This window comes from Danio rerio, chromosome 16, assembly GCF_052040795.2.
Source record: "Danio rerio strain M-AB ecotype USA chromosome 16, GRCz13ab, whole genome shotgun sequence".
In the NCBI taxonomy this organism is placed as follows: Eukaryota; Metazoa; Chordata; class Actinopteri; order Cypriniformes; family Danionidae; genus Danio; species Danio rerio.
In genome coordinates, this window is record NC_141036.1 from 45505538 (window position 1) to 45530039 (window position 24502).

The 24502-nt window shown below is 37.6% G+C and overlaps 2 protein-coding genes across 26 annotated transcripts in view; one reads left to right on the forward strand and one right to left on the reverse strand.

Annotated features, from left to right (window-relative positions):
* rbms3 (RNA binding motif, single stranded interacting protein) overlaps positions 1–24502 on the reverse strand; it is a 261466-nt gene that overhangs the window by 206762 nt on the left and 30202 nt on the right. For 6 of the 15 annotated variants that reach the window (XR_015510629.1, XR_015510626.1, XM_087286244.1 and 3 more), the window contains 1 exon segment: positions 4350–4507. Coding sequence is in view for 10 of the 15 variants with exons in the window: in XM_087286244.1 (XP_087142370.1) it covers positions 4350–4507 (158 nt within the window). In the remaining 5 variants the exon portion in view is untranslated. 15 annotated transcript variants of the gene reach the window in all.
* LOC147833450 (uncharacterized) overlaps positions 5961–24502 on the forward strand; it is an 85586-nt gene continuing 67044 nt past the window's right edge. For 6 of the 11 annotated variants that reach the window (XR_015511947.1, XR_015511944.1, XR_015511945.1 and 3 more), the window contains exons 1-2: positions 6014–6150; positions 7037–7229. Coding sequence is in view for 3 of the 11 variants with exons in the window: in XM_087287863.1 (XP_087143989.1) it covers positions 7159–7229; positions 10767–10928 (233 nt within the window). In the remaining 8 variants the exon portion in view is untranslated. Of the gene's footprint in view, positions 6260–6547; positions 6610–6692; positions 6758–7036; positions 7230–10766; positions 10929–24502 lie in introns of all 11 variants that reach the window. The other 5 variants (XR_015511946.1, XR_015511949.1, XM_087287861.1 and 2 more) reach the window with 3 other exon arrangements.

Below are 24502 nucleotides of genomic sequence, written 5' to 3' on the forward strand. Positions count from 1 at the left end.
ACAGCAGTGACATGAATAAAATTTGAGTTTAACACTATGAATTATGGATCTGTCGTCAAATCATTAGAAACACTAGCCCGATTTCCTCCATGTGATTAGAGCTTTCTACCGCCATGAAAAAAAGACATAAATTTTAGTCTATGAAAAAGAAGATGACAAATGTATGGTAAGAAAGCAACACTTTGAAATAAAAACCGTGACCTGTTACTAGCCTTGTCACTGGCTCAGAAATGGTTTGCATGCTCTGGATGCCTGAGTTATTCGAGCCCAGGGGGGGATCTGCCGACTGAAAATGAGATCCCACCCTAGAGGCCCCCCTAGATATGGCAGCCCAGTACACAAGGGCAATTCCTCCACTGGCTCAGTTAGTCAATCAGGCTGAAAGACAGAGAGAGTGCGGGTGGGAGTGTGGGGTGGGGGGGTTGCCATTTTGGGCAGCAAGCCTTGGATGCTTTTCAGCAAATATGAAGTATATAAGTTATTTTTTATACATAGGAGAGGAATGTAGAATAAAACCGATAAAATGAGAAGCGCTGAATGCCAAGATTCCATTGGAAGCAATATAATAACATTCTCATCTTACTCACACATGCACACAAAGGGAAAATAAGCACAAATGAGATCAATTTTGTATCTCAGTTGTTTCTCCTAGACAGCAATGAGATTAAACGAAGAGCAAATGAAGTCTCCTGCTCCCTAGACTTTTCTTCTAAGCAAAAAAAGAAAAGAGTTCCTGGTAATCTTGCATCTGTCTCCCTTTAGATTTCACATTCGGAATAAAAAGCCAAAGGTTTTAAATATGGACTAAAACATTTCTCATCTAAGAAAAAATCTGATAAAATTGAATAAACTTGAAAAATAAACTATTTGAGATAGCCTATCGACCTTGATTTATACTGTAGCGCTGTGCTGTTAGTGTATATCAACTCATTTGTGTGTGTGTGTATTTATAATGACTCCTGAGCTACACCATGTTTGAACTTGAATTCCCATTTACAGTACTTGGAGTTAAAGTTTGAGGGACAATTGAGAATTTTTCAAATGCCAGATAGAACCATTTATTCATTTTCCTTCGGCTTAGTCTCTTATTTATCAGGGGTCGCCACAGCGGAATTTACTGCAAACTACTTCGTACACTATGGCCAATTTAGTTTATCCAATTTACCTATACCGCATATCTTTGGACTTTGGCGGAATCCCATGCAAATATGGGGAGAACATGCAAACTCTACACAAAAATCACTGTGCCGCCAGATTAGACCACTGAAATGCCATCATGAAAATTGCATGTATTTTTAAGCCTTGCCAGTTTGGATGTTCAGGTGGTTATAAAACATTCTAGTGCAAGATGATGTGAAAGAACTTAAATTGCGGCACAAACAGACAGTCATGTATTAGACAGCATACAAACTCCACACTAACTTTTTTTTAATCTACTATTTTGAAGAGATTAAAAGTTTTAATGATTTTAGTTTTAATATTGAGTCTCCGACAGGTTTTGAGAAATCACTGACAAATGCCTGAAATCACAGGCAAACTATGCTTGTTCACGTGAGTAACAATCACACAGTGTGAACTATCAAAGACGGGATCCGCCGACACCTGTTAAATATTTGGCATGGTATTAGCTGGACCTGTCTTAAAAATTATGCTGTGTGAAATGTGTTTTGATTAAAAATAACAGCGGCGATTACCTACAGTCAATAAGAAAGCAGCATCCACTAGTATGGGTATTTGCAGGCCACCGAGAGGTCGGGGAAGAAGTTCTTTTCGGTCTATTTGGACTCAAGAAATGGATGAAAAACTAGTGGAAATTTGGCAGAAGCACCCATGTTTGTCTGAGCACAACCGGGTCGAAAAAGGAAAAACCTTTCAAAAACCCTTCAAAACACAGGAGAGCAAAATAAGTAAACTTACTAACACTAACGGCTTCTTTCTCATTATGTAGTTAATAATAAAAGATATACTTCATGACATTGCGTTGTTTTCATGTCACTTCTCGCGTGTGTTAGGTTGTGAGACGTAGTTTAAGGACCAAGACAAAGTTGTCGGCGATTCTTCCCATTGTAAAGTCATGCAGTGTGAAACCATCTGTCGCCAATCCATCCAGTTGTATAAACACAGCAGCGACGGAATGCTACCCCAGATAGTCATGCAGTATGAAAACATATGTGAGTTGGAAAATCATGCAGTCTGAATTCGGCATTAGTGTACTACTACCTACTACTTACATTATTACATTATTATATATATATATATATATATATATATATATATATATATATATATATATATATATATATATATATATAAACAAAGTATTCAAAACATTAATAAACAAATTTTCTCTAGACATATGAAATACTTCTGCATGCTCAGGTTTTAACTGACGATACATTTTTTGTACGTATGACAAACAAATTGGCCAAAAACATATTGAACTTACTTAAACTGAAAATCCTAATTTCTCCCTTAAAAGCTTGCTCTGAGTGAGAGCAGAATTGAGTTGGATTGTATTCACTTTCTCTCTGTTGCATTAGATTACAATCAGAGACATAATGAGGGGATCTGAAATGCAATTATTTTAAATGGTATTGTAAAATGCGGTGTCCTGAGGGTTAATACTCCATAATATCGAATCATGGAAAGGAAAAGTAATGAACTGGCTCACAGACATGACTCTCCGCCCTCTGGTTTCCGCCAGCACGCATACACACACACACACACACGCGATTGCAGATGCACAATGAAAGCGCATAAACATCATGACGACGTATTCACCTAAGGCCTTCATTAATAATTCATGATTCATATTCAAGCCTTTTATGAAAATGCCCTAGTGCATTTTCGGCTCTTTTCGTCTCAGTAAATGTTACGCTCCTCCAATTTGACCTTTTCACCTCTTCTAATCCGACATCATTGAGATGTTAAAATCTAGATGTTTGTTTCAAAGTTGTAATGTGGCAGACATTCAGCGTCTGCATCTTGACAACGTGCCATTCCTTAATTATCAGATAATCTAATTAATAAAAGCTGAAAACAAGAGGGGCTCACTTTCATGCCTGAGGTTTGGGATTTTGCTGAGGCCACACGTTTTCTCCTTTAAAGTCTAACCCCATTGTACCTTCAGCCTCAAAACCCTGCCAATCTTCCGCCGGGAATCACACAAGAAGATCTCCGAAATGTCAGCCTGACAGAAGCACTTTTCACTGCCCTTCCCGCCACTGCGTAAGAGCCACTGGAGGACGGAAAAGGGTCACTAACTGTGTGCAAAAATGTGTGCGTATGCATGCACGCAGCTGTAAGCTTTAGATCGAGACACTAGGGTTGTAGATATGCATGCATGGCATCTAAATCACTGTGGTGTTATAAAAAAAAATGCAAAGTGTGTTTGTAGACGCTCTCTTTTTTTTCTTTCTGCTGAGCTCCGGAAGTGAGCCCCAAGGCGAACCCCTTTGACCTTTCCAAAATGTTACTGCCCATTTGGCACGGCAGCCGCAGCTAATAAAACTTTTATAATCATGAATTTTTTATTCCAATCCCACTCCAGGCCTTGGGCTAACCTGGACCGTAGTAGCCCGAGACCCAGAGAGAAATTGAGAGATGCTGTGGGAGGTTGTGGGTTGAGGTTTCATCATTTTACCCTCTTAGTTTAGACTTTTGGAGAATTATAAGTGGCATGCATTTTAGTTTTTTTTAATGTTTCTTTTACTTCAACTTCTCCCTCAACAACACACACTCACAAAAAGATCACAATGAATTCTGGGAACTGACTGGCCTGGTAATTGCACTCATCTGTTCAGGGTCCGCTTAAAAAAAGCAGTCTTGGCTTAAATGTTGCTTAGAAACTGGTGACCCCAGACCCATATTCTCATGGTCAGCTTGGTATGGGTGAAATTAGGAAATTCAGAAATACTCAAAAGAGGTCATGGCGCTGGAGTAAATGTCTAAGGTTTTAAGGCAGAAAGCCCCCACACAGGATTTACATCTGCATGAGTCATCAGAGAATAAGATTATGCAAGCTGCCCCCTGGTTCTTATACAGTGTTTCATAATGACCTCCCTACACGCTAATGATGCTGACTTGCCATCCATTTATGAGGCCATATTCATCCTCTAGTCTCTATATTCTTCTCTGTTAACCAAGCATAGTGACTCTTTTTGTTATCCCTCTGACCTTCTTTGTGTGCATTTACATGATTGCATGAGTTCTTGTATGTGGGCACCTGTGTCTATTCAACTATAAATAGGTATAGAGCAACTGCACACATAGGATGGCAATCCTGTTTAAACAGAGAGAAGAGCATAACAGGTAGCGAAAGATAGGAGTCATCTGGGAGAGACACTTACGGTTGGCAGAGTTTGATGAGGTCCTGGTCGGTGGTGCCAGGCGGAAGGCCCCGGATGTACAAGTTGGTTTTACTGAGCTGCTCCGCTGCACTGTGGCTGCTGCTATTGGTGCTGGGGCTGGGCGGAGCCATGGGCGGAGGGGGCGGGGCATATGACTGCTGCAAAACAGAGAGACATAATCATTGATTTAAAAATTAATGTAAATACACATTTGCATAGCAAGATATCCTGACTGAAAAAAGAAGATACATTCATTTATGTTAGGCACACATGGCTTAAGGAATCATTTTCTTTTTTTTAGTATAACATTTTATTTAAGTGTGGCTGAAGGTAATATTATGTACAGCTAGTTGACCATACGAAAACATCATCCAAAAAAGTCATTTTAAAACCAACGAATAGCAATAATAATCATCCTGATGTTGTAGGTCATAGACTATGACAATATGGGTAACATAGTGTCCAAAGCCTTTTTAAAATTTAGAAAGTTTGTAGCCCAGAGATGCCCAAACTAGGGCAAACTATAACCTTCGATTGGCCTACCATATCATGCGAGAAGAGAATAATGGAGATGATTAAGAGACTGTCATTTCTAAATTTATGCAATTTTTTTTTTATTGCTAAGCTCTGAAAAGCTACTAAAATTAAATGTTTTAAATGAATCTGATTTTTTTCTCAAAAGTACATACTGTCACCCAACAGATAGAAGACAATTTTTGATTTATTTATTTTCGATCAAAAATATCATACATAAAATATCATTAAAAATAAAAATACAGTTCAACATGGTCGAAAATGGAGTGGGATGAAGCACAAGCTTATTATTTTCCCACCCCATTACCACATACTTCAATGCAGAGAAATCAGTGAGCAAATGAAGGCAAAGGCAGATTCTGCTTGACTACTGTATTCAGCACTGATTCCACTGTTAGAAAGGTGATTGTTTGTTTTATTGTAATTCTTTATTGTTTTTTAAAAATTACACCGCATTAAGTTAATGCGATTTAAAGTAATGTTTTCTGTTATTTTTAAATGTTATTTCAAATATGGAAATTACTTAAGGCACTTTAATGTAATAAAGTTTGGTATATTAACCTTCTGCCCAAAGCTCTCAATCTTTGGTTTTTGGCCCTTCATACGAAAAAGTTTGAGCACTCCTGTACTAGCCAAAATATCATATGTGATTTTGAACTATTCAAGTTACAATATAATAAAATCACAAAAAATTATTGGGATACACTAATTACTATAACTTAAATGATAAACATGACTTTGGTCATTATTTGGTGAAGTTAAATGACTGGCAGAATATTCTTTTAAAAAATAACCATGACTTACTACAAATAATATAAAAAAATAGTAGTTAAACCATGTTAACCTCAACTGTTTTGCTAAACCAACCATACGTTAACAACTGTATTAGTATTTAAGCTTATACGAAATTAATTCAGCAAACCAAAAAAAACAGTATGCTATGCTACACTCTTCGATTAATTTTGGTAACGGTTTCCATTTGCTGTTCCTGTGAGCCATTATATGTAAAGCTCATTTTAAAAGACTTATGAAACAAAAACAACCAATGAAATACTGTGTATTAGGATCCATATTTTCATACGAGGACCGATATGCAACACCGTTCAATATCCCCTGCTTCCGCGTATTCTGCTGGCCTCGTGCTCCAGTCGCAGTTGATGGCAATATTGCATCTGATTGGTCCAGTGAAGCTGATTGGTCCCACTTCGACGTTTTACAAGTATGTTGGGAGATTTCGATGTTTACCAACTACATAATCATCAACAAGGTACGGTAAAACAGAACTTACTAGACTGACTGATGTACATTCATCCCTCACTGTAGAGGTTATATGAAATCGCGTCATCTGAATTATGGCGTCCAGCCCGACTGATCCAGTAAGTTAAAGCTTTTGAACCGCATAACTTACACGCCGAGCGTTCAATCTATTTTTTTTCTGACAGACACGGCAGTCAGATATAGAAACATCACTGTGACAGTTAGACTGTGGCATGAGAGCTATTATTTATCCGTGTGTGCGCTTTCCCAGTGATGTCTGTGTAATGGACTGTGTGTGTGCGTCTGGCCCCGCTTTCTCTGTGTTTGCGATAATCATTGGCTGTCAGTTGTGCTGTACACTGGCAAGTCTCCCCTGGCATTAATCTATTACCTGCACTTCCCCACAGTCTGCAATTTCCTCCAGACAGACGCTGAGACAGACGGACAGACAGACAGACGGGCCTATCACGTAGGAATAGATTCAGCATTCATATAATTCACACACCCCTGTGCCTCAGGCTACAGTTATGAATGAACCCATTGAATTCTCAGGAACACAACACACACAGACGGGGAATAGAAGAGGACAAACTGCATTGAAAACATACTGTGCGCATGTGCGTAAGGGAAACATACACCGCATGTACAGTACTGACTGAGAAAGTAGGGGTTTTTATTTGAATATGAGACGGTGTTACTATTCATTCATTTTAGCCACGTGACGCTCCTTCGTGTATTGGCGAAATATTGTAACATTTGCAGAAAAAAACAAGTATCTATTTACAACTTGTAATCAAATCACTTTGTGTGTTGTCTTGCGTTTATTGTAAACAATATCCCATCTGTTCGATTCAATTTCGTTTTAAAGTTCGACTCTCTCTCTCTTTCCTCCATAGATATATACACTAGATATCGCATGGGGACCCTGAACATGCGTCAATAGCGCCGCCACATTTGTACAGTGCTCCCAGGACATGTCATTCAACCGCACCAGTCACGACAGTGTGCCAGTGTGAAGATGCTGGACTTTAGCGCTATGTACGGGGGTAGTAACGAGAAAACGAAGCACAAAGGCAGAACATTTCATAGGTAAGATTTTGTATTTTACGTTTTTGTTTAATGAACTTTTGTGCTAAACAAGTAACCATATTCATATAGTCATTTACTGCATTCACCATAAGGCAAAGTAGCACCAACTTGCACTAAATTCTATGCTTATGCTAGTTTTGTTGCATAAAATAAGCAAACAATGTAAATGAAATATGACAACAAAATGCTATGGTGCTAGAAACTTGTATTATTGTCGTTCATAATGGAGATTCATTCACAAACAAATCGCTCCCTCTGTTAGAAAAAGAAGTGAAATCGAGAGGGGGTGTGTTTCAGCAACAAGTAGGGAGGATAATACATTTTTATGTACACAAACACACCTTTACCTTTTAAACTGAAGCTCTGTCTATAAGATGAATTTAGTTGTAATTTTCCTATAAATAGCTGCAATTAATAACAGAGTGCTGAACTCAATTTAACTGCAACTTATTTTGAGGTAACATAATCAGAATTCTGTATTAGCTTCTAAATATAATTATATATTATAAATATAATTATAGTATTGTTGTCTTTAATCTATTGTGGAAATATAATTAATCACTCATTGGCTTTTATTCCTTATTTAATGCAATTAGGTCACCATTAACAGATTAAATTAAATACAGTGGAAACAAATATAGGCTAATGCTCATTTCTCAATTTCCTGATAAATATAGACTAAATTCAAAAGATGACTTTATTTTTTTACCAAAAGTAATAAAACACAGAGCTTATTGCTGTTATTGGAAGCAAAGTGCAGTATATTATGTTGTAATCTAGCATCTGTTGAAAGGGTATAGATTAAAAGATTGTTCTTGGGATTTAAAAATTAATATTGATTTGTTCAAATGAAGAAACAACAATAGGAGCTTCAAATTAAGTTTTGTGCTTGCACTATATTATGTGCAGAGAACCAAATAACTAGTACCAAACATTTTGCAGAAAAAATACTTGCTATTTTGCGTTTGATATATTCTTTAACTTAATATGTAGAGTAGTGTATTGCATTAAACATTATGTTCAAACCCTGATGCACACGTAACTTGGAATCTGTGGCTTAGTGTGCCAGAAACCTACAAGAAATCTGGATATAATAAATACACCCAATTCCCAGAAACCATACACACCATATGCGTGTCTGACATGCCTGACATGGCTTCAGGCTGTCATGCACACACACGCATGATCCGACTGCACAAAAAGCTTCCTGTGTTACTAGTGGAAGCTTATCAGACCCACCCGGCCTGGTTCTCTTCGGCAGATCGGGGGCCTGGCCTCCGCAACACGACGCCGGGATGGAGACAGACCGAGCGCAAGAGAGCAAAAGCTCGGCTGATCAAAGTGCTCGCCACAGACACCTCTTTCAGCCAATTTGTGCAGCTGTCAGGGGCACGGCGATAGCGCGTCAGGGTGTGTAGTGTGTCAGGAGTCATGATGGGGGAAGCCTTTGAAACGTCAAAGGCGTTCACTTCGCCGTCAGACGGGCCGGGATTAGAGGGAAAGGGAGAGATGATGTTGCCTCTACGGCGGACTCCAGCATGAATCACACACACACATACTCTAGATGTCTGTGTAGCCACACACACTAACAAATCCCATTCAGTCGTACATACAGCTCTAGCAGAGCCACTTAACTTAACCAAGGAGACCCGCGGAGACAAATTGCCTGGTGATAGATCTGCTATTACGCTACGCATGTGTTGTCTGAAACACATTAGCACATATAAAGGTTTACATTTGTGTTATGTTATCAGCTGACCGCAGTTGTCTTGAGGGTTTTGGTCAGAAATGTATGTGCAGCATACTGTATGCTGTAGTCATGGCCTAGTTTATTAGGAATATAATATACTGGAAAATCAAATAATGTGCAAGACTAGGAGGATTTTCTGAAGAACCGTGGAGAGATAGACAGACAGACAGACAGACAGACAGACAGACAGATAGATAGATAGATAGATAGATAGATAGATAGATAGATAGATAGATAGATAGATAGATAGATGGACGGACGGACGGACGGACGGACGGACAGACAGACAGACAGACAGAGAGATAGACAGACAGACAGAAAGACAGACAGACAGACAGACAGATAGATAGATAGATAGATAGATAGATAGATAGATAGATAGATAGATAGATAGATAGATAGATCCAGTTAGTTTTGTTTTGCTGACAGATAGATTAAGATAGATTTTTACAATTTTGTTAAAATTAGTAATGTTTACATGTGCGCGTGAAACACACACGTCATTTTAAGTTTTTGATCAAAAATTTTTTCAACTATTCTACAACACCAATTGTTGTCTTAGAACAACATACACAGTGTCACCGTAAATTAAGAAAATAATGTATACATTTAAATAAACTTTCAGTCTTATGATTTTCACTACTGTAAATTATTATGCAATTATAAAATTCTCATAACTAAGTCATGGCTAAACCAGTTTACCTGGCCTTGGCAATATAATTTAACAATGAAAAGCTAATTACAGTCATTGCCTATAGTTATATCAGCAATAGGGTTGTGCAATTTGGGTAAAATATCTGATTGTGGTTTATTTTATTTATTTATTTTTGACAGATATTGTGATTTTTGATTTGATTTGCGATTTTAAAATTTTGTAGTCAGCTCGATAATCTGTTTTATAGCTTCTTACTGCTAAAATGCAGTGAGTGTTAGATAAAAAAGGAAATTAAAATATATTAACTTAAGTTAAATGTTTATTCAAATCTGTTTTTAAATATTCAGACATAAATCCCTAATTTTTCACTAGAGCTAATAGTAAATACAAATAAAATTACCTTACCTTTCTGTAAACATGTTGAACTTTTTACTTATTATTAAAAAAATAATAATAATAATTCTAAAAATACAGAACACTCAGCAAACTAACATGGCTGAAACAACTCTAAAAATGTACTTTGCTGTTGATTGCTACTAGATTGAATGCCACTGGCAATACTTTCAATTTACTTTTTAGCAAGACATTCCTTATATAGCTGCCTGTGGTGCTTTTTTAGGCGCTGGTTCTTGTATTTCCTCGTGCTGTGGCAAAAATTGTTAAAAATTACCTGTTTTTGTTCTGTGTCCGTGACTATGAAATCAAAATATTCCCATATTACCAATGTTCTGTTTTCTTTGATATTAATTGGTCTATTAATGCTTCTGAAGCAGCAGACGCATTTGTGATTCGATTACGATTAATCGCACAGCCCTAATCAGCAACATTTAAAAGATACAATTCGCTACAGTATGTGTTACTTATCATTGCTGGTAATTGGAGGACACGATCAAGCGCTCTCCATGAGTTTTGATTCCAGCCTGCCTCGATTATGTCATTTCACTCCAATTATTACTGGTCATCGCTATTCTGTAACTTTCAATCAAAGTGGCAAAAAGGCCAAAGCCTTGCAGAGAAGAGGAAAGCAGTTATTGTCTGCTAATTAAACAATTCCTGCCTTTCTTCTCCTTGTCTTTTGCTCTCTTTCATCCCTGTCTTCTACCACTCTAATGACTGTAATCTGTCCATTCAGCCCCCCTCTTCTTCCGCAGCCTGGCTTCTGTAAAGCGTCTCCTCCTCTCCGCCGCCCCCCTCCTCTACTACGGATAAATCCATCCCTCCCTCCTGCTCCCCCAATCTCTCTGATATCCCAGGGATGGCCGGTGCGTAGCCGGGCTCTGCTCTTTATTAAAGGGTGAGTGATGTGCACACACATTATCTCCTCGCTGCACGCCCAGATAGCCTTCATTTCCCTAAAGAGTACTCCAGTCACCAAACAATTAGTACTTCCTGGAGAGCCCTCGAAAATGGGTTTCAAATGGCCGCTTCTCCTCCAACCCAGCTCTCTCCCTGTGTCCGTTTGTCTGCATTTCTCTCTCTCTCTCTCTCTCTCTCATTATTTCTCCTCTGCTGTTCTTCGCAGAGCGAGATTGACCTCTATCAGGTCAGCTTTCTTGCGCTGCCTGCTGAGTATGTGGAGTTAACCCCTGCCTCCGCCAACTGTGATTATGCTTAGGCTGTGGAAATGTAAATGTGTGTGTGCAGTTCATATACATGCATGCATTTAAAATATCTCCTGTATCTGTAGAGTGATGCATCACTGCATGTGATATGGTTAAATGACTCATAAGAGTATCCACAATAAAGGGAAATTGCTTGGGTAGAAGAACCATGTAGGTTTTAATGCGTTTTTCGAAATTCAGAATCAAAATTTTAGTGCTTTTATTTTGTAAAATGTAACTTTTTGAAAGGACTACAGTGGTGTCAGCTAGGGAAACATTCATTAATTCATTCATATTCCTTCAGCTTGGTCCCTTATTAATCCGGGGCTGCCACAGTGGAATGAACCACCTACTATTGCAGCATGGGTTTTATGCAGTGCATGCCCCTCCAGCTGCAACCCAGTACTGGGAAACACTCTCACATTCACACATGCACTCATACACTACGGGCAATTTAACTAGTTCTCAAATAGCTTATGTCTTCGGACTCCGGGAGGAAACCTCACGCAAACAGGGTAAGAACATGCAAACTTCACGAAGAGACATTCAGTGGCCCATTCGGGACTCAAACCAGCGACCTTCATGCTGTGAGGTGACCATACTAACCACTGACTCACCGTGTCACCAACACAGTGCGGTCTTGAGTTTTGGAACTGAACTTTGGTGGGTGATGATGACGTTACACAAGAACACGAGGACACAAGATCGCTGAAGAACGCATATTGAGAAACTCCTGTCCTACACCATACACAAAATTGACTGTATTTATAACGTGAATTAAACTTGCTGAATATTTTAAGTGACTTTAAATACTGTCATTGCTTTTCCAATATTAATTAAAAGAGAAGTGGTTTTGTTTATTCCAAGCAATAATAAGAAGATTACTGCAATAGAAGAAATTGCGAAGAATGTATTAGAGCCAATTTTCTATTTTGAGATATCAGGACAGTGTTATTAACCTGAAATTTATTAATTTATACTCAAAAGAATTTGTCAAAGTGAGTTTTCATGCAGAAATTAAAAACACACTTATTAAAGAACTTGTCAGGCAATATAATTACATTTTAATGTCGTTTTAAATATCTGAATAGATTGTGTAAAAAAAAAAAAAAGTGTCTTTGACCCATAAGGCATTTTTTCCACAATTTTCCCAACGTAGTTTTTCCAGTTTGTATTCTTCTGTGGACAGTGTTCACAGCAGCACACACACATGCACTCGGCCTTGCTCTTGACGGTAGTGATCGATAGTACACGCCGTGACCCTGCCGTCACAAGGACCAGAGCAGGACACGGCGAGCATTGCTCTCCTTCCCTCAACTCTACCCCCGGGGCCCCTTGGGGCGAGGGAAAGAATGCTGGCTATTTAGGGAAAGGGTTTGAGATCCCCTGCATCCGGACAGCGGAGGCCTAAGGAAGATCCAATGATTACACTGAGCACTCTGCTCACGCACATAAACACATGACTCTATCTGACCCAGAAATATATTACCACATGCATTAGCCCATTAGGCTCTCAAGAAGATCTATACGTTAGAGTTACTGCAGCAAAGGTAGGAGGGAGGTTTCGTGTTGAGAGGGAGAGCGAGAGAGCGAGTTTTAAGCCCTCTGTGCAAGCGGGCATTGAGTGCTCTCTGCCATTAAAGCTCATAGTCGATAGCATGCTGCATTAGAGCCTCTTTGAATTGCAGAATTCAGTATGAAATAAAGGAATAGTCTTCTTCTACAGCTTTTTTGTAATGGAGATATAGAAGGCGATCATTACTGATGAAATGAAACGAGTTTTTCATCGCTAGCCTGACATTGAGTCGGTCATTGGCTTGTGACTCAAACAAAGGGCACTTGAAGGAAGAGAGCATGATCAGTGTCATGAATCATCAGTGTGTGGTGTAGGTGTCAGTCATCAAGGGCCTTAGACCATCATTTTTTTGCTTTCTTCAAATTATGAGTCTAATTATGGGATGTTTTTATAAGTATATAAAGATAAGTTTTATAAGAGCACATTTAGCTCAAAATAAGGAATTAGATTGAGGCAGTATCTCTTTTTCATCCTCTGAGTTCATTGAAATCTCATTAAGCTCCTAAAGCACAGTGTGAACATGTAGGAGTAATGGCAAAAAGAGGCTAAAAGTCATGTGACAAAAGGCAGAGTTTCTTTAGCACTGTGATTGGCTGTGAATGGGATAATGCCCACCTGTTATGTTCAAAAACTGTACTTCTAATTGGCCTGAATGGGTCAAACTAGTGGAAAGGAATTGACTAGTTTACCATTCACTACCTTAGCAACTGTTGCCATGTCCTCAGACAAGCTTTTGCTCTTTTTTTTTAAGTATGTGTGTTTGGACAGTTGGATAGGACAATATCCAATTGTAAAATACCACATTGTTGCTGGGGCTTTAATTATAGTGGCTCAAGGTAATAAGAGGTAGCTGTTTTTTTCTGCTTTCAAATCTTTAAATTAATCTTGAGAAGTGCATGTGTATTTGGCCTTTCTTAATTCCCAAATGAGCGTGAATAACCTCAGTAAGAACACAAGCTCTCAAGGAAATCTCAAGGACAAAGGCAGATAAAAGTCCTTTGTAGTGCTACAATTTAGCTTGAACCATGTTAGAATACTATCCACTGAGCAGGTTTTAGTGAATATGGTTGTTCTTAGAAATCTCTAGTCTAGTTCATTGCTTTTGGATATTCTGTACTGAACATCAAGGTGGTGGGGCAAGGTGAAGGGTCAGTCTTTGACATGGCATAATTTGAAAGTTTGTCAGTTTTCGAAAGTTAAAGTGGTTTTCTATTTCAGTTTGATTCTATTAAACACTAAAGCCCAGGTCAGATCACACGATTTTATTGAAGAATTGTGATTATTATTCTTTTTTGTGTTCCGAAAGTCACCAATAAATGTTTAACTAACAAATGTGCCAGACTAAATATTCCTTCCCAATCAGTCATCCCTTGACATCTACAGCGAATGTTATTTCACAAAGCAGTTACAAGTGTTGCTATAAAAATATTTCTTATCTTATTATAATTTCAGTGTTGTTTTCTTATCTTATGTCAATTTCAATAAACAATCATGCTTGCTGACAACTAGGCTACATTATTTAAGGGCATTCATTATAACATTTATAGGATCAAACATATGATTCCTTTTAAATATTAAGATATTTTCTTAAAAATATAAATGTGTATTTTGCCGCCATAGGTTGCTTATTAAACACTCCCTCGCCTAAACTTGACGCGAGTGAGACAGAGAAAATGAAAGCACATCAGCAGCAAGGAAAAATCAGGGGCTCAAGAAAAAATAATGACATATTAAAAAAATATGCAAATATACGACAGAGGTTTGTGATACATCAATTACAGTAAGGCATTAATTAAATCTAAATTTTCCATGGTGTAAAACAAATCATCCTCTTGGACAGTTGAGTAGTGGACTGACACAAAAAAAAAATTATACATTATGTTTTTTTAGAACAAAAAAATCCTCTTGAAACTAATTTCATTTGGTAGGTTTTTTATCTTAATTTTAAAGTATCTTTTGTTGATCAGTTATCTACTAGATAAGCAAAAATAACGAACACCAGAAAACCAGTCCGCTATATGCTTCAGCGCCAAAGCGCAAACTTATCTAGCCTAAATAAAATTAAAGAGAACTACTCACAGATTCAGATGAACTTATCTTAAACCGTTTAAATTTAATGACAAAATCATCCATTGCGAGTAATTTGAATAAGCAAGGCAGACTTTTACAATGTATTAGCAGCACTGAACGTGTTTCCAGATTACATCAGAAGAACGATCTCTGTTGAAAGGCTGAGAGAACTGAAAAACTTGTTTTGAGAAGGAATATATCTGCATATTTGTGTCAAACAAAATAGCTTAAAACACTTTAATATTTTAGACAAAGTAGTTAAAGTTTGAATAACCAATGATTGATCTTATCTACCTGTGACCCACCCATAATGAAATATGCAGCCTATTTTTTTATTACCTGATTAACGGATTAACGGCAGCACCTGCGGATATAGCTGAGAAAACATGTGTTCCTATTTTCACCCACATGACGGAACTCGTCGTGAAGATCAGGGAAAAATTAAACATGCTAGACTTTCTGTGATGTGTCGTGAGGCCTCAGAGGCATTGTATTAGTTGCTGTGAACTGTACCACATTACACGAAAAGAAATGATTGAATTTACAACATCCTACTTCCAGAAATTGCGCTGGAGTCATGAAAAAAAACATTTGATCTGACCAGGGCTTTACTTTACTATGTTGGTTAGCATCTTGACCCACACAACACACTGGTGCTTAAGCTAAGGGGCGGGACTATTTTTGTAACGGGAGACAAGCAGAGCGCTTGGGAAACCTGTTTGAGAATGTTAATTATTTCTGAAGATGTGTTGTCTGAGGCCTGAAACCAATTACGATGTTCACTTCTCTTCATGTGAAAAACTACAAAGCGGAACGGACCACACGCAGATTAAACAGGTACCAGATCACAGGTCCGTACCTTTCATAATTCTTTCTGTCAGCTGGAATGTGAGGACAAATAAGCTGGCTTTAATTTAGAAGGAACATGCTGCTCCAGACGCCCAACCACACTCTCCAGCTTGTTAACGTCAGGCCCACGCACCCTTAATGTCATGAACGAGTTACACAAACATTCGCCCAGACAGCACTAACAACATCTTCCTCACCGGCCTCTCTCACGACAGCACAGCAAGCAAAGGTTCACACTCAGTTTGCAATCAAACTCGTCCGCCTACGCAACATATGACAATCCGCGCCTCATTCCACTCAGAATCAGCTCACATCTGTGGCTCCGCTGTGATGACACTAAAGGATTATTCACCACAATTGTTCAACCTCCCGAGTATTTGCGACGCATGAATAATCATCACCACCTCCTTATTATGCAGATAAATGCTAATTTCTCTTAAATATATTCACAAAGCACTCCGCCTCTTTCATCGCCGAGGTCAAGGTTTAACTAAGTTAGCATGTATGGAAACAGTGAAGGCTGAGGAGCTCAGGTTTTAATGGTCCGTTTCTTTCTGAAGGGGCGTAAAACTTCGAACAAAGTTTGCATGGATTTAAACACATCTGGAATTTAGGCCAAATTCCGAGTTAATTCGTACACCACATTAGCGGATGTCTCCGTATTTAAATACCCCCCTTCCTTCGTGACCCGCAAAATCCCCGGCCCCTCAGGGCCAAGCATGCCACATTCAAATACGAGGAAACAATCAGAGTGTGCTTATTTGCATATGAACGGGAGATGGAAGCCCGCAAATCCGCGGCAGTCCATTTTAATCTGAGAATGACTTCCTCTTGTATTGTTAGCAGAAACAGTCTGATAGCATTCTCTCCTCTCGTCTCCCAATCTTCCTGCTGAAATTAACATCCGAATGTGCGGCTCGCTTCGGACCAGACCGCTCAGAGAGCCGTGCAGACGCTAGCAGTCCGCCAACCTCCGTTGCCCCGGCAACAAAGTGGAGGACACGGTGAGGTCTTATCAATCAATTAGAAACGTCTCTGTTCACTAGAAGCATTGAGCCACTGGGTCATGATTTCTCCACAGTTTGTCAAATTCATTAGGGCTTATGCCAGAGCCGTATCGCTGTTCAAAAAAAACTTATTCTGAACGTCCGTCACCTCAGCTAGCATGATGGTTTTTTGGAAAATGTGATTTTGCAGACCAGTCGTCTACATTTCTTTTGTGCTAATTACAATTAAACTCTTTTTGAGTTTATAAAACAGCACAAAGAGTCACAGGATGCACAGACAAAGAAAGTCAGAGGAAGTCACTGAGTTTTTTTGTTGTTGGTCAAGAGTCATACACCATTCACTCAGTCCAAGAAGAGCTCACTTCCTGTGCCTTCGTTAAAATTCCTTCACCAGGTTTGATTGTGCAGCAGGGCTTCCAAGAACTCTGGATCCGACCCATTCAAGGGAATTCCGCTCTTTCGAATTCTGTTTTTTTTTTTCATTCCCAAAAGAGTCTACTGTTAATTGGCATCACATGACAGCTGGGTGGGTTAAGAGGTCACATCCATTTTACAGGGATTTGATGGAGGGAAGCTAAATTAAATCATTGCTTCATTCAGCTTTGGATGTGATGTGAACATGGTGAAGGATCAGGCAAAAGGTTCTGCAAAGGTTCCTGAAGCTTTGACACTGGATGAAATTAGTAAAGTAGTAAAATAAAAATGTGAAATTTTCAGCACAAAATAATTTTTGCTGACATTTTAGATTTTAGATTATTTTTCAGCTCATTTGCTGAAAATGTGATATTTTGTTTTGCTGCAATTATACAGTGTTCAGCGTAATTGAGTACAGCCCATTTTGAAAATGAATATTTTTATGCATTTCTCAGTGAATATAGGCAATGTATTTGGTGCATTTAAACAAAACAGATTTATAAAACAATTATATTTATTAAAATAATATTTTAGTCGTCAAACATGTTTAAAAATTGAGATATAAAACAATTAAAGGCAAGCAAAATATTTCAAAAAACAATTTTGTACAACCTACAAAATTTCAACAAAATGTTTTTGCTTCTTGATTTTTCCTCTTTTTTTAAAATTTGTATTTAATATTTTTCTATAACAAATAAATTTAGGTGTACTAATTTTTGGACCGTCATTGTAAGTTATTTTGTTAGATAAGCTTCAGACTTTGCTTCAGTACTGACTAATCTAATAGCTTTCTATTAAACATATGAATTTAAATGATAGATTTGAGGGGTGTACTTTTATATGCTGAGCACTGTATATTACGATATGAATATCATTTCACCAGATGATTTGAATAGCTCCAGTTGGAAAGATTTCATTAGTTTAGATTGATTAGAAAGATTAAGTGTTTTTCTATAGTAAATTACAAGCATATATAAATACCACAGAGTAAAAATAAACAGTGCTTTATGGTTTTCTGGGGAGCCTAACAGTATTCAAGTACAGAAATTGAACAATCGAATGTAAAATAAGTCATTGTATAAATAATAATAATAATAATAATAATAATAATATCTTTATCTTTTAATATTTAATAAATAACTGAATTCTGCGATATGACTACTGGGGATACAAAAATTGTGATATCGATGCTTAAATAATATACACTCCTTAAGAGGCCCACACGAATATGCCATGGTTGTTGTCAGATGATGATACCTGTATGTTGACATATAATGGTTTATTTTTCAAGTAGATTTATATGATTAAAAAACAAACAAATATGTAAACCCTTAGAATGGTAAAGTGCACAAAATTGTGGACATTTTTTTTATACCTCGTTATTATAGACTTAATTGTGTAATGTTCAGGGGCGTGTTTCCGAAAAGCATCGAGTAAGGTCTCAAATTCTGTCATTACAAACATAGTTTATTAATTTGGTGTTTCCCAAATCCAGCATTCCAACAAACATTTGCAAATTGTGTGGCAAACTTGTACGTTTCCAACTACACATGTATAGCTGTAGTTAGAAGCATAGTTTCTGGCTTTGTTCCATTCCCAGTTGTCTCCCCTATGACCTATTCCTTTAGAACGTTCCGATATTGAAACTTGAAATGATTAAAAAAAAACATTAAAGTCATCCCTCTTAGCTGTAATTTGCTTCCCAAGTATTTTTGCAGTTTAGTTTTAGCGATCTTCATATTGATAATTGCGCTTCCTTCACAGTACACTTTGAAAACATTTATGCCATTTTGAATGCAGCTGTGGCTCATGACGAAATCTATAGGTGACCTATTATTTAAAAGTAGAATGAGATTAGTGTAGATTAGATTAGATTAGTGTTAGCTAAGTGGTTTTTATGTTTTAGAATAGAATATGGCATATTCTCAAAAAAATTCGTAAAGAAACATATAGGTCTTAAATGTGCGTCTACATATACTTCAAGTAATATGGAAAACAAGTGCATGTTTTTACCAAAACTAATATAAATTTTTTTTTAAATGCGTGTGCATGTAAAACAACATAATTTGCACAATAGAAATATGGGATTTTTCTCAAAAGAAGTTGTTACTCCACCCCATTTTGAGCATCATTATAGACGTTTTACGTAATAACTAACGTGGTTCAAACTATGAATCTGCAACTACTATGATTGTTCAGCTGCGAGTTATGTCCTTGTTTGGGAAACGCACCCCAGTCTAGCACCTTATAATAAGATGTAAATAATTCTGTGTATAGTAGTAGACTATAATGTATTTTGCAAATTCCAAATTAAATACAATGGAAAAATGAAATAACTTGCAATACGATGCTAAGGTTTGGACACCACTAAGTAATATTAATTATTTTTTTTATCTGTACTTTATCTGTGGGATTACACTATAGGACTTTGTGAATCAAACTGCACTGCGGCTCTTTGCCTCTCTCTACAGCTGTCCTACCACAACACACACACACACACAGATGATAAAGAGTCTTACATGCCGCGCGTCCTTGTGCCTCCCTTCACATTGAGTCATCATCAAATGTTGTCACATCATGTTAGCAAGGAGTGTGTGTGGTCTCCAAATGCGATCTATATGTTGAGGCCCCCATTCAGCCTTGCACTTCTGTGCTCTTTGGACGTAAATAAATAAATAAATAAATGATAAAAAGGCACAGATCCATGTCTCAATGTCACCCTCTTTGGGTGTTACAGAAACCTCAGCTAAGCTCGATGCTGACATTGAGATGGAGAGAGATAGCCAGTCCGCGGACAGAGTATTATATTCCCTCAAATGGTCACTGAATACGAGTGACATTGAAGCAACCATTAATCAATTTTCATACCTAGTCCTTCATCAGTTCACTAAACGCTGGAGCCTGATTTGATCAATAACAGAGGAATAGGCGAACAAACAGATGCTGGCCCTGCAGATGATGATCAAGACATACTCTGTGCTGGGGAATGATTTAAGAGCCATATCAAATTACCATGAAAGGTTAAAACATTTCTTTCCTCTTCTTGTATTGAAGGGATTGAGAGATGCTTTAGGGCAGACACAGTATACAAAGCATTTTATGTATCGTCATGTTACGCTACAGTATAAAGCATGTACAGTTTTGAAGGGCGTAATTTCTATTGTTTTTTTTTTCTAAACCCCAGCTTGGATGGTTGGATCTTTATTTCAGTGATTAATATGTTTTTGGCATGGTATATGTTTGGCAACAGTTCTTTTAAACCTACTGGATTGCTTGTGTAGCTTTTTATTTCTTGAACAACCAAGCTGGAAAATGTATCCTATTACCACGGATGACAATGCCAAGATTCAATGTTTTAAATGTAAAAGAATGTATCATTTTCCTCTCATGAATTGACCATTGTTTGACCTGAACCCTATTGAGTGTCTTGAGTTATGTGTGCAGTGGATGCAAGGAATTGATAATCATTATCAATACAAAATCTTAATCAGAAATGCAACTCTTTATGAAAATAAACTTGACATTGCCATTGGTTGTCAAAAGATGCTCTTTATCTGTTGGGTGATTTATAGCTTGGAACTTTTCTCTCATCAAAAAAAAAATGCAGTTTTACCATGGCTGCAGCAGGCACAATGATATTACGCAGCACCTAAAAATAGTCCCCTGCTAGGTAACTCTAGGGTTGCATCTGAAATTGCACATCTTCATACTATAGAGTATTTTAAAAACAGTATACAAGTCGAGTGGTTCTAAATTAATTGAATTTTAAAAACAGTATGCGAGATGTACTACTACCAACGAGATTCTGAAGTATGCATTTAATGGACGCTAAACTATTCCATGCAAGAGAATTCATGAATGGGAATATATGACGCAACCAATGCCGAGTTCAGACTGCATGATTTTAGCCCCGGTTTTGACTCACCAACGGGTTTTGAGAAATTGCTGACAAATGCCTGAAATCACAGGCAAGTTGGTGCTTGTTCACATGAGTAAAAATCACACAGTGTGAACTATCAAAAACACGATCTTAGAGAATCGCAGATGAGATGTCGACACATGTCAGATATTTGGCATGCTAAATAGCTGGACCTGTCAGCGATTCAAAATCAAGTCGTGTGAAATCTGTTCTGGTTGAAAATAACATTGCTGGTTACACACAGCCAATGAGAGAGCAGCATCCACTGCGAATCTGCAGGCCAACGAGAGGTTGGGGGAGAAGTTAGATTTTTTTTTCAGTTTATTTGGACTCAAGAAATGGATGCAAAACTAATGGAAATTTGGCAAGAGCATCTGTGTCTGTTTGACGTGTCATCTGAGCAATACCACAACCAGGTCGGAAAAGAAAAAAAGCAGAGGAGAAATGATTCTCTAATAATAAAAAATATATACTACGTGACCTCGCGTTGTTTCTATGTCACTTCTTGCATGTGTTTGGTTGTGAGACGTAGTTTGTGGACCGAGACAACGTTGTCGGCGATTCATTCTATGTCAATGTCATGCAGTGTGAAACACCCTGATGGCGATCCATCTTGCAGTACATACACGGCAGCGACGGAGCGCGAGCCAAGATACATTGTGAAAATATCTATTATGCGACTACTTTGAAAATCCTGCAGTCTGAACCCTGCATGACATGGGTGAGTCACGTGTTAATGACAAATGACAGATGTAGTACGTCCAAATTCCATTCATATTGCTCACATTCATACTGTATAGAAAATACTTTTCCACAGTTGTGTGGTAAATTCTAATGTAGTACCAACTCGAGTAGTAGGCGATTTCGGACACAGCCTAAGTCTTTCACATATGTTTTCATACTTCCAAGGCACACTGTCTGTGTATAACAACTTGTCATTTTCTGTTAGGCTTAGAACATGATGTAACTACAGACGTTTCAAGCTTGATATAGGAAAACTATTGAAACCCTTTGGTCACTTTTGAGTGAGATGTTAATGGTCTAATCCGATTCAATGGTCTCTGCTACGCCAAGCTAAGCTAAAATTGCTCCCACTAGACCCAGAGATCAACTGAATGAATTCAAAAATGGTAAAACTCTAGGGGAGTTGGGAGAAAAAGTGTTCCTTTGAATGGTGGTCAGTTCATGTATAATTTTTTTTCCCCACAAATGTAACCATATATACTGGTCTGTTATTGTATGAATAAAACAATACGATTCTTCTACATATTTCCGCGTTTCTCAGTAGCAGAAATTGTCATAGTTAGGTAAAGCCCAGTGAATGGGAGAATACAAGTATTTTTTTTAAATCCTATTTGCTGAAAAAATAAATGAAAAACTCAGTGATTGTGTTATCAAGACTTTCAGAAAAAGGAAATAAAAAATAGTTTGAGACAGATAACGGCAGCAGAAGAGAGAATAATGTCAAATTTACTGTCCTGTGCATAGATGCTGCATTAGAAATGCCTCCCATAAGCTGTAATTTGATGCAAAGATGAAATAATACATACATCAATACATAAACATATTCAATGGATTTAAAAACTATATATATATATATATATATATATATATATATATATATATATATATATATATATATATATATATATATATTAGTAACTTCTTAGGGATTTAAGATGCTGATTACCATTGAACACATCAAAAGAGAACAGGTCCATTAGTTGCTTTAGATGTCAGTCAAGCAGCTTCTTAGGTGGACTTTGTTCAGTGATAGACAGGATTGTCTTCATGAAGGTGTAGCTGTGCAAGTGTACCATCGGACTGACAAGTTGCAGTGTCTGAAATTATGGTTATTCATTTGTAAATTTTAAACCTATTTTTGATCATTTTAGAATAAAACAAGGCTACATTGCAGTCCAGTCTGATAGATGTCCTGCAGCTGTGTGGTGTGACGCATATTGTGTTGTGTGGGTGTGCGGCCGCTGTTGGATGGAGCTGACGGGAGCTCCACACGGGTGCTGCTGTGTCAGAGCGCACACTCAAGGACGTGGCTGTGGTCCAGGCGTAGGACGTGAGCAAGCTAAGATGATCTCTTAGCCCATGTTGAGTCCACACGTTAACAACATGTATAACTGATGCGTAATATAAAGCAAACTGGATGCATGGTTATTAGATTGCGGAATACAAATAATTAGCTGTACCTCTACCTTCCTGTTCCAGTCTAATCTGTTTTCATTACTCAAAATAACCTGATTTATATGGAACCATGCTTGTGTCAAAAGTTTTGTTCAGACTGTCAGTTTGAATCTGATTTCTGCAGGATATTTAGCAGCTCCAAAGGACATTGAAATCATGTTTTAAATTAATTTCAAGCTGCATGTACAATATTTGCGGTTTGAAATCCTACCCATTTGTAGAAATTGGGTTCAGATTACAAAATCTCACGCCATATAAAACCTACATGCATGTTAGAAGTGTTTCTATGAAACATTCTGAAAGTCTTTGCTTTAATACTATACTTCTAGTCAGTCTGGTCTACTCAGCTTATTGAATTTTGAGGCAGCACAGTACATGCCTGATTTAGAACGCGAAACAACATTTTTATTGAAAATGCTGTTGCTTTTTTGACATCAAACAACAGACCAAAGTAAATATGAGTAAAAAAAATATCTGAACAGTTGTATGGTGCACAGAGTGGACAGTCAGAGCAAGGTGGTTCAGGTGGGTTTGGCAACATCACATGTTTATGACTTCATCAAATCAGTTTTGGTGAATCCAAACACATATTTTGAGTAGATCTGCAGAATATTGGAAACATCTGACATTGTGATATTTTTTTTTACTGCAATATTTATTGCGATTGGAATAAAATTTTGACCAGATGTTTTGAATAACTCTATTTGGAAAGACTGGAATGATCAAGTTTTTTTTTTTCCATGCAGTGCATCTGCATAAGTTATAATAAATTACAAGCAAAAATAAATAAATAAACGATGCTTTATGGTTTTCAGGAAAGTCTAATAGTAACTGTAACAGAAGTTACAGAAATTGAACAATCAAACGTGAAATAACATGGTCATCATTTAAAAAATAAAAACAAGAAATAATCTTTTAATTTCTAATTAATAAACTGTGATATGACTATTGCAGATATACACATTGCAATATCGATGCTGAAACGATATTGTTCAGCACTAACTTTGAGTCCTGGGGTCCGTTCTTCGTACCTCGCTTAAATGATCTAAGATGATTTGGCAGATCCTGGATCTTTTAATCTTGATAACTGATCTCTCGCTTATTTGGTTCTTCAAACAAGTTCGCGAATCAGATTAGAATGTCTGGATGAACTGATCTGAGATCACTGCGTGTGTTGTTAAGGACAGATCTATCGATCCTCGAAATCATGATCAGCAATGCAACGATTGGCTG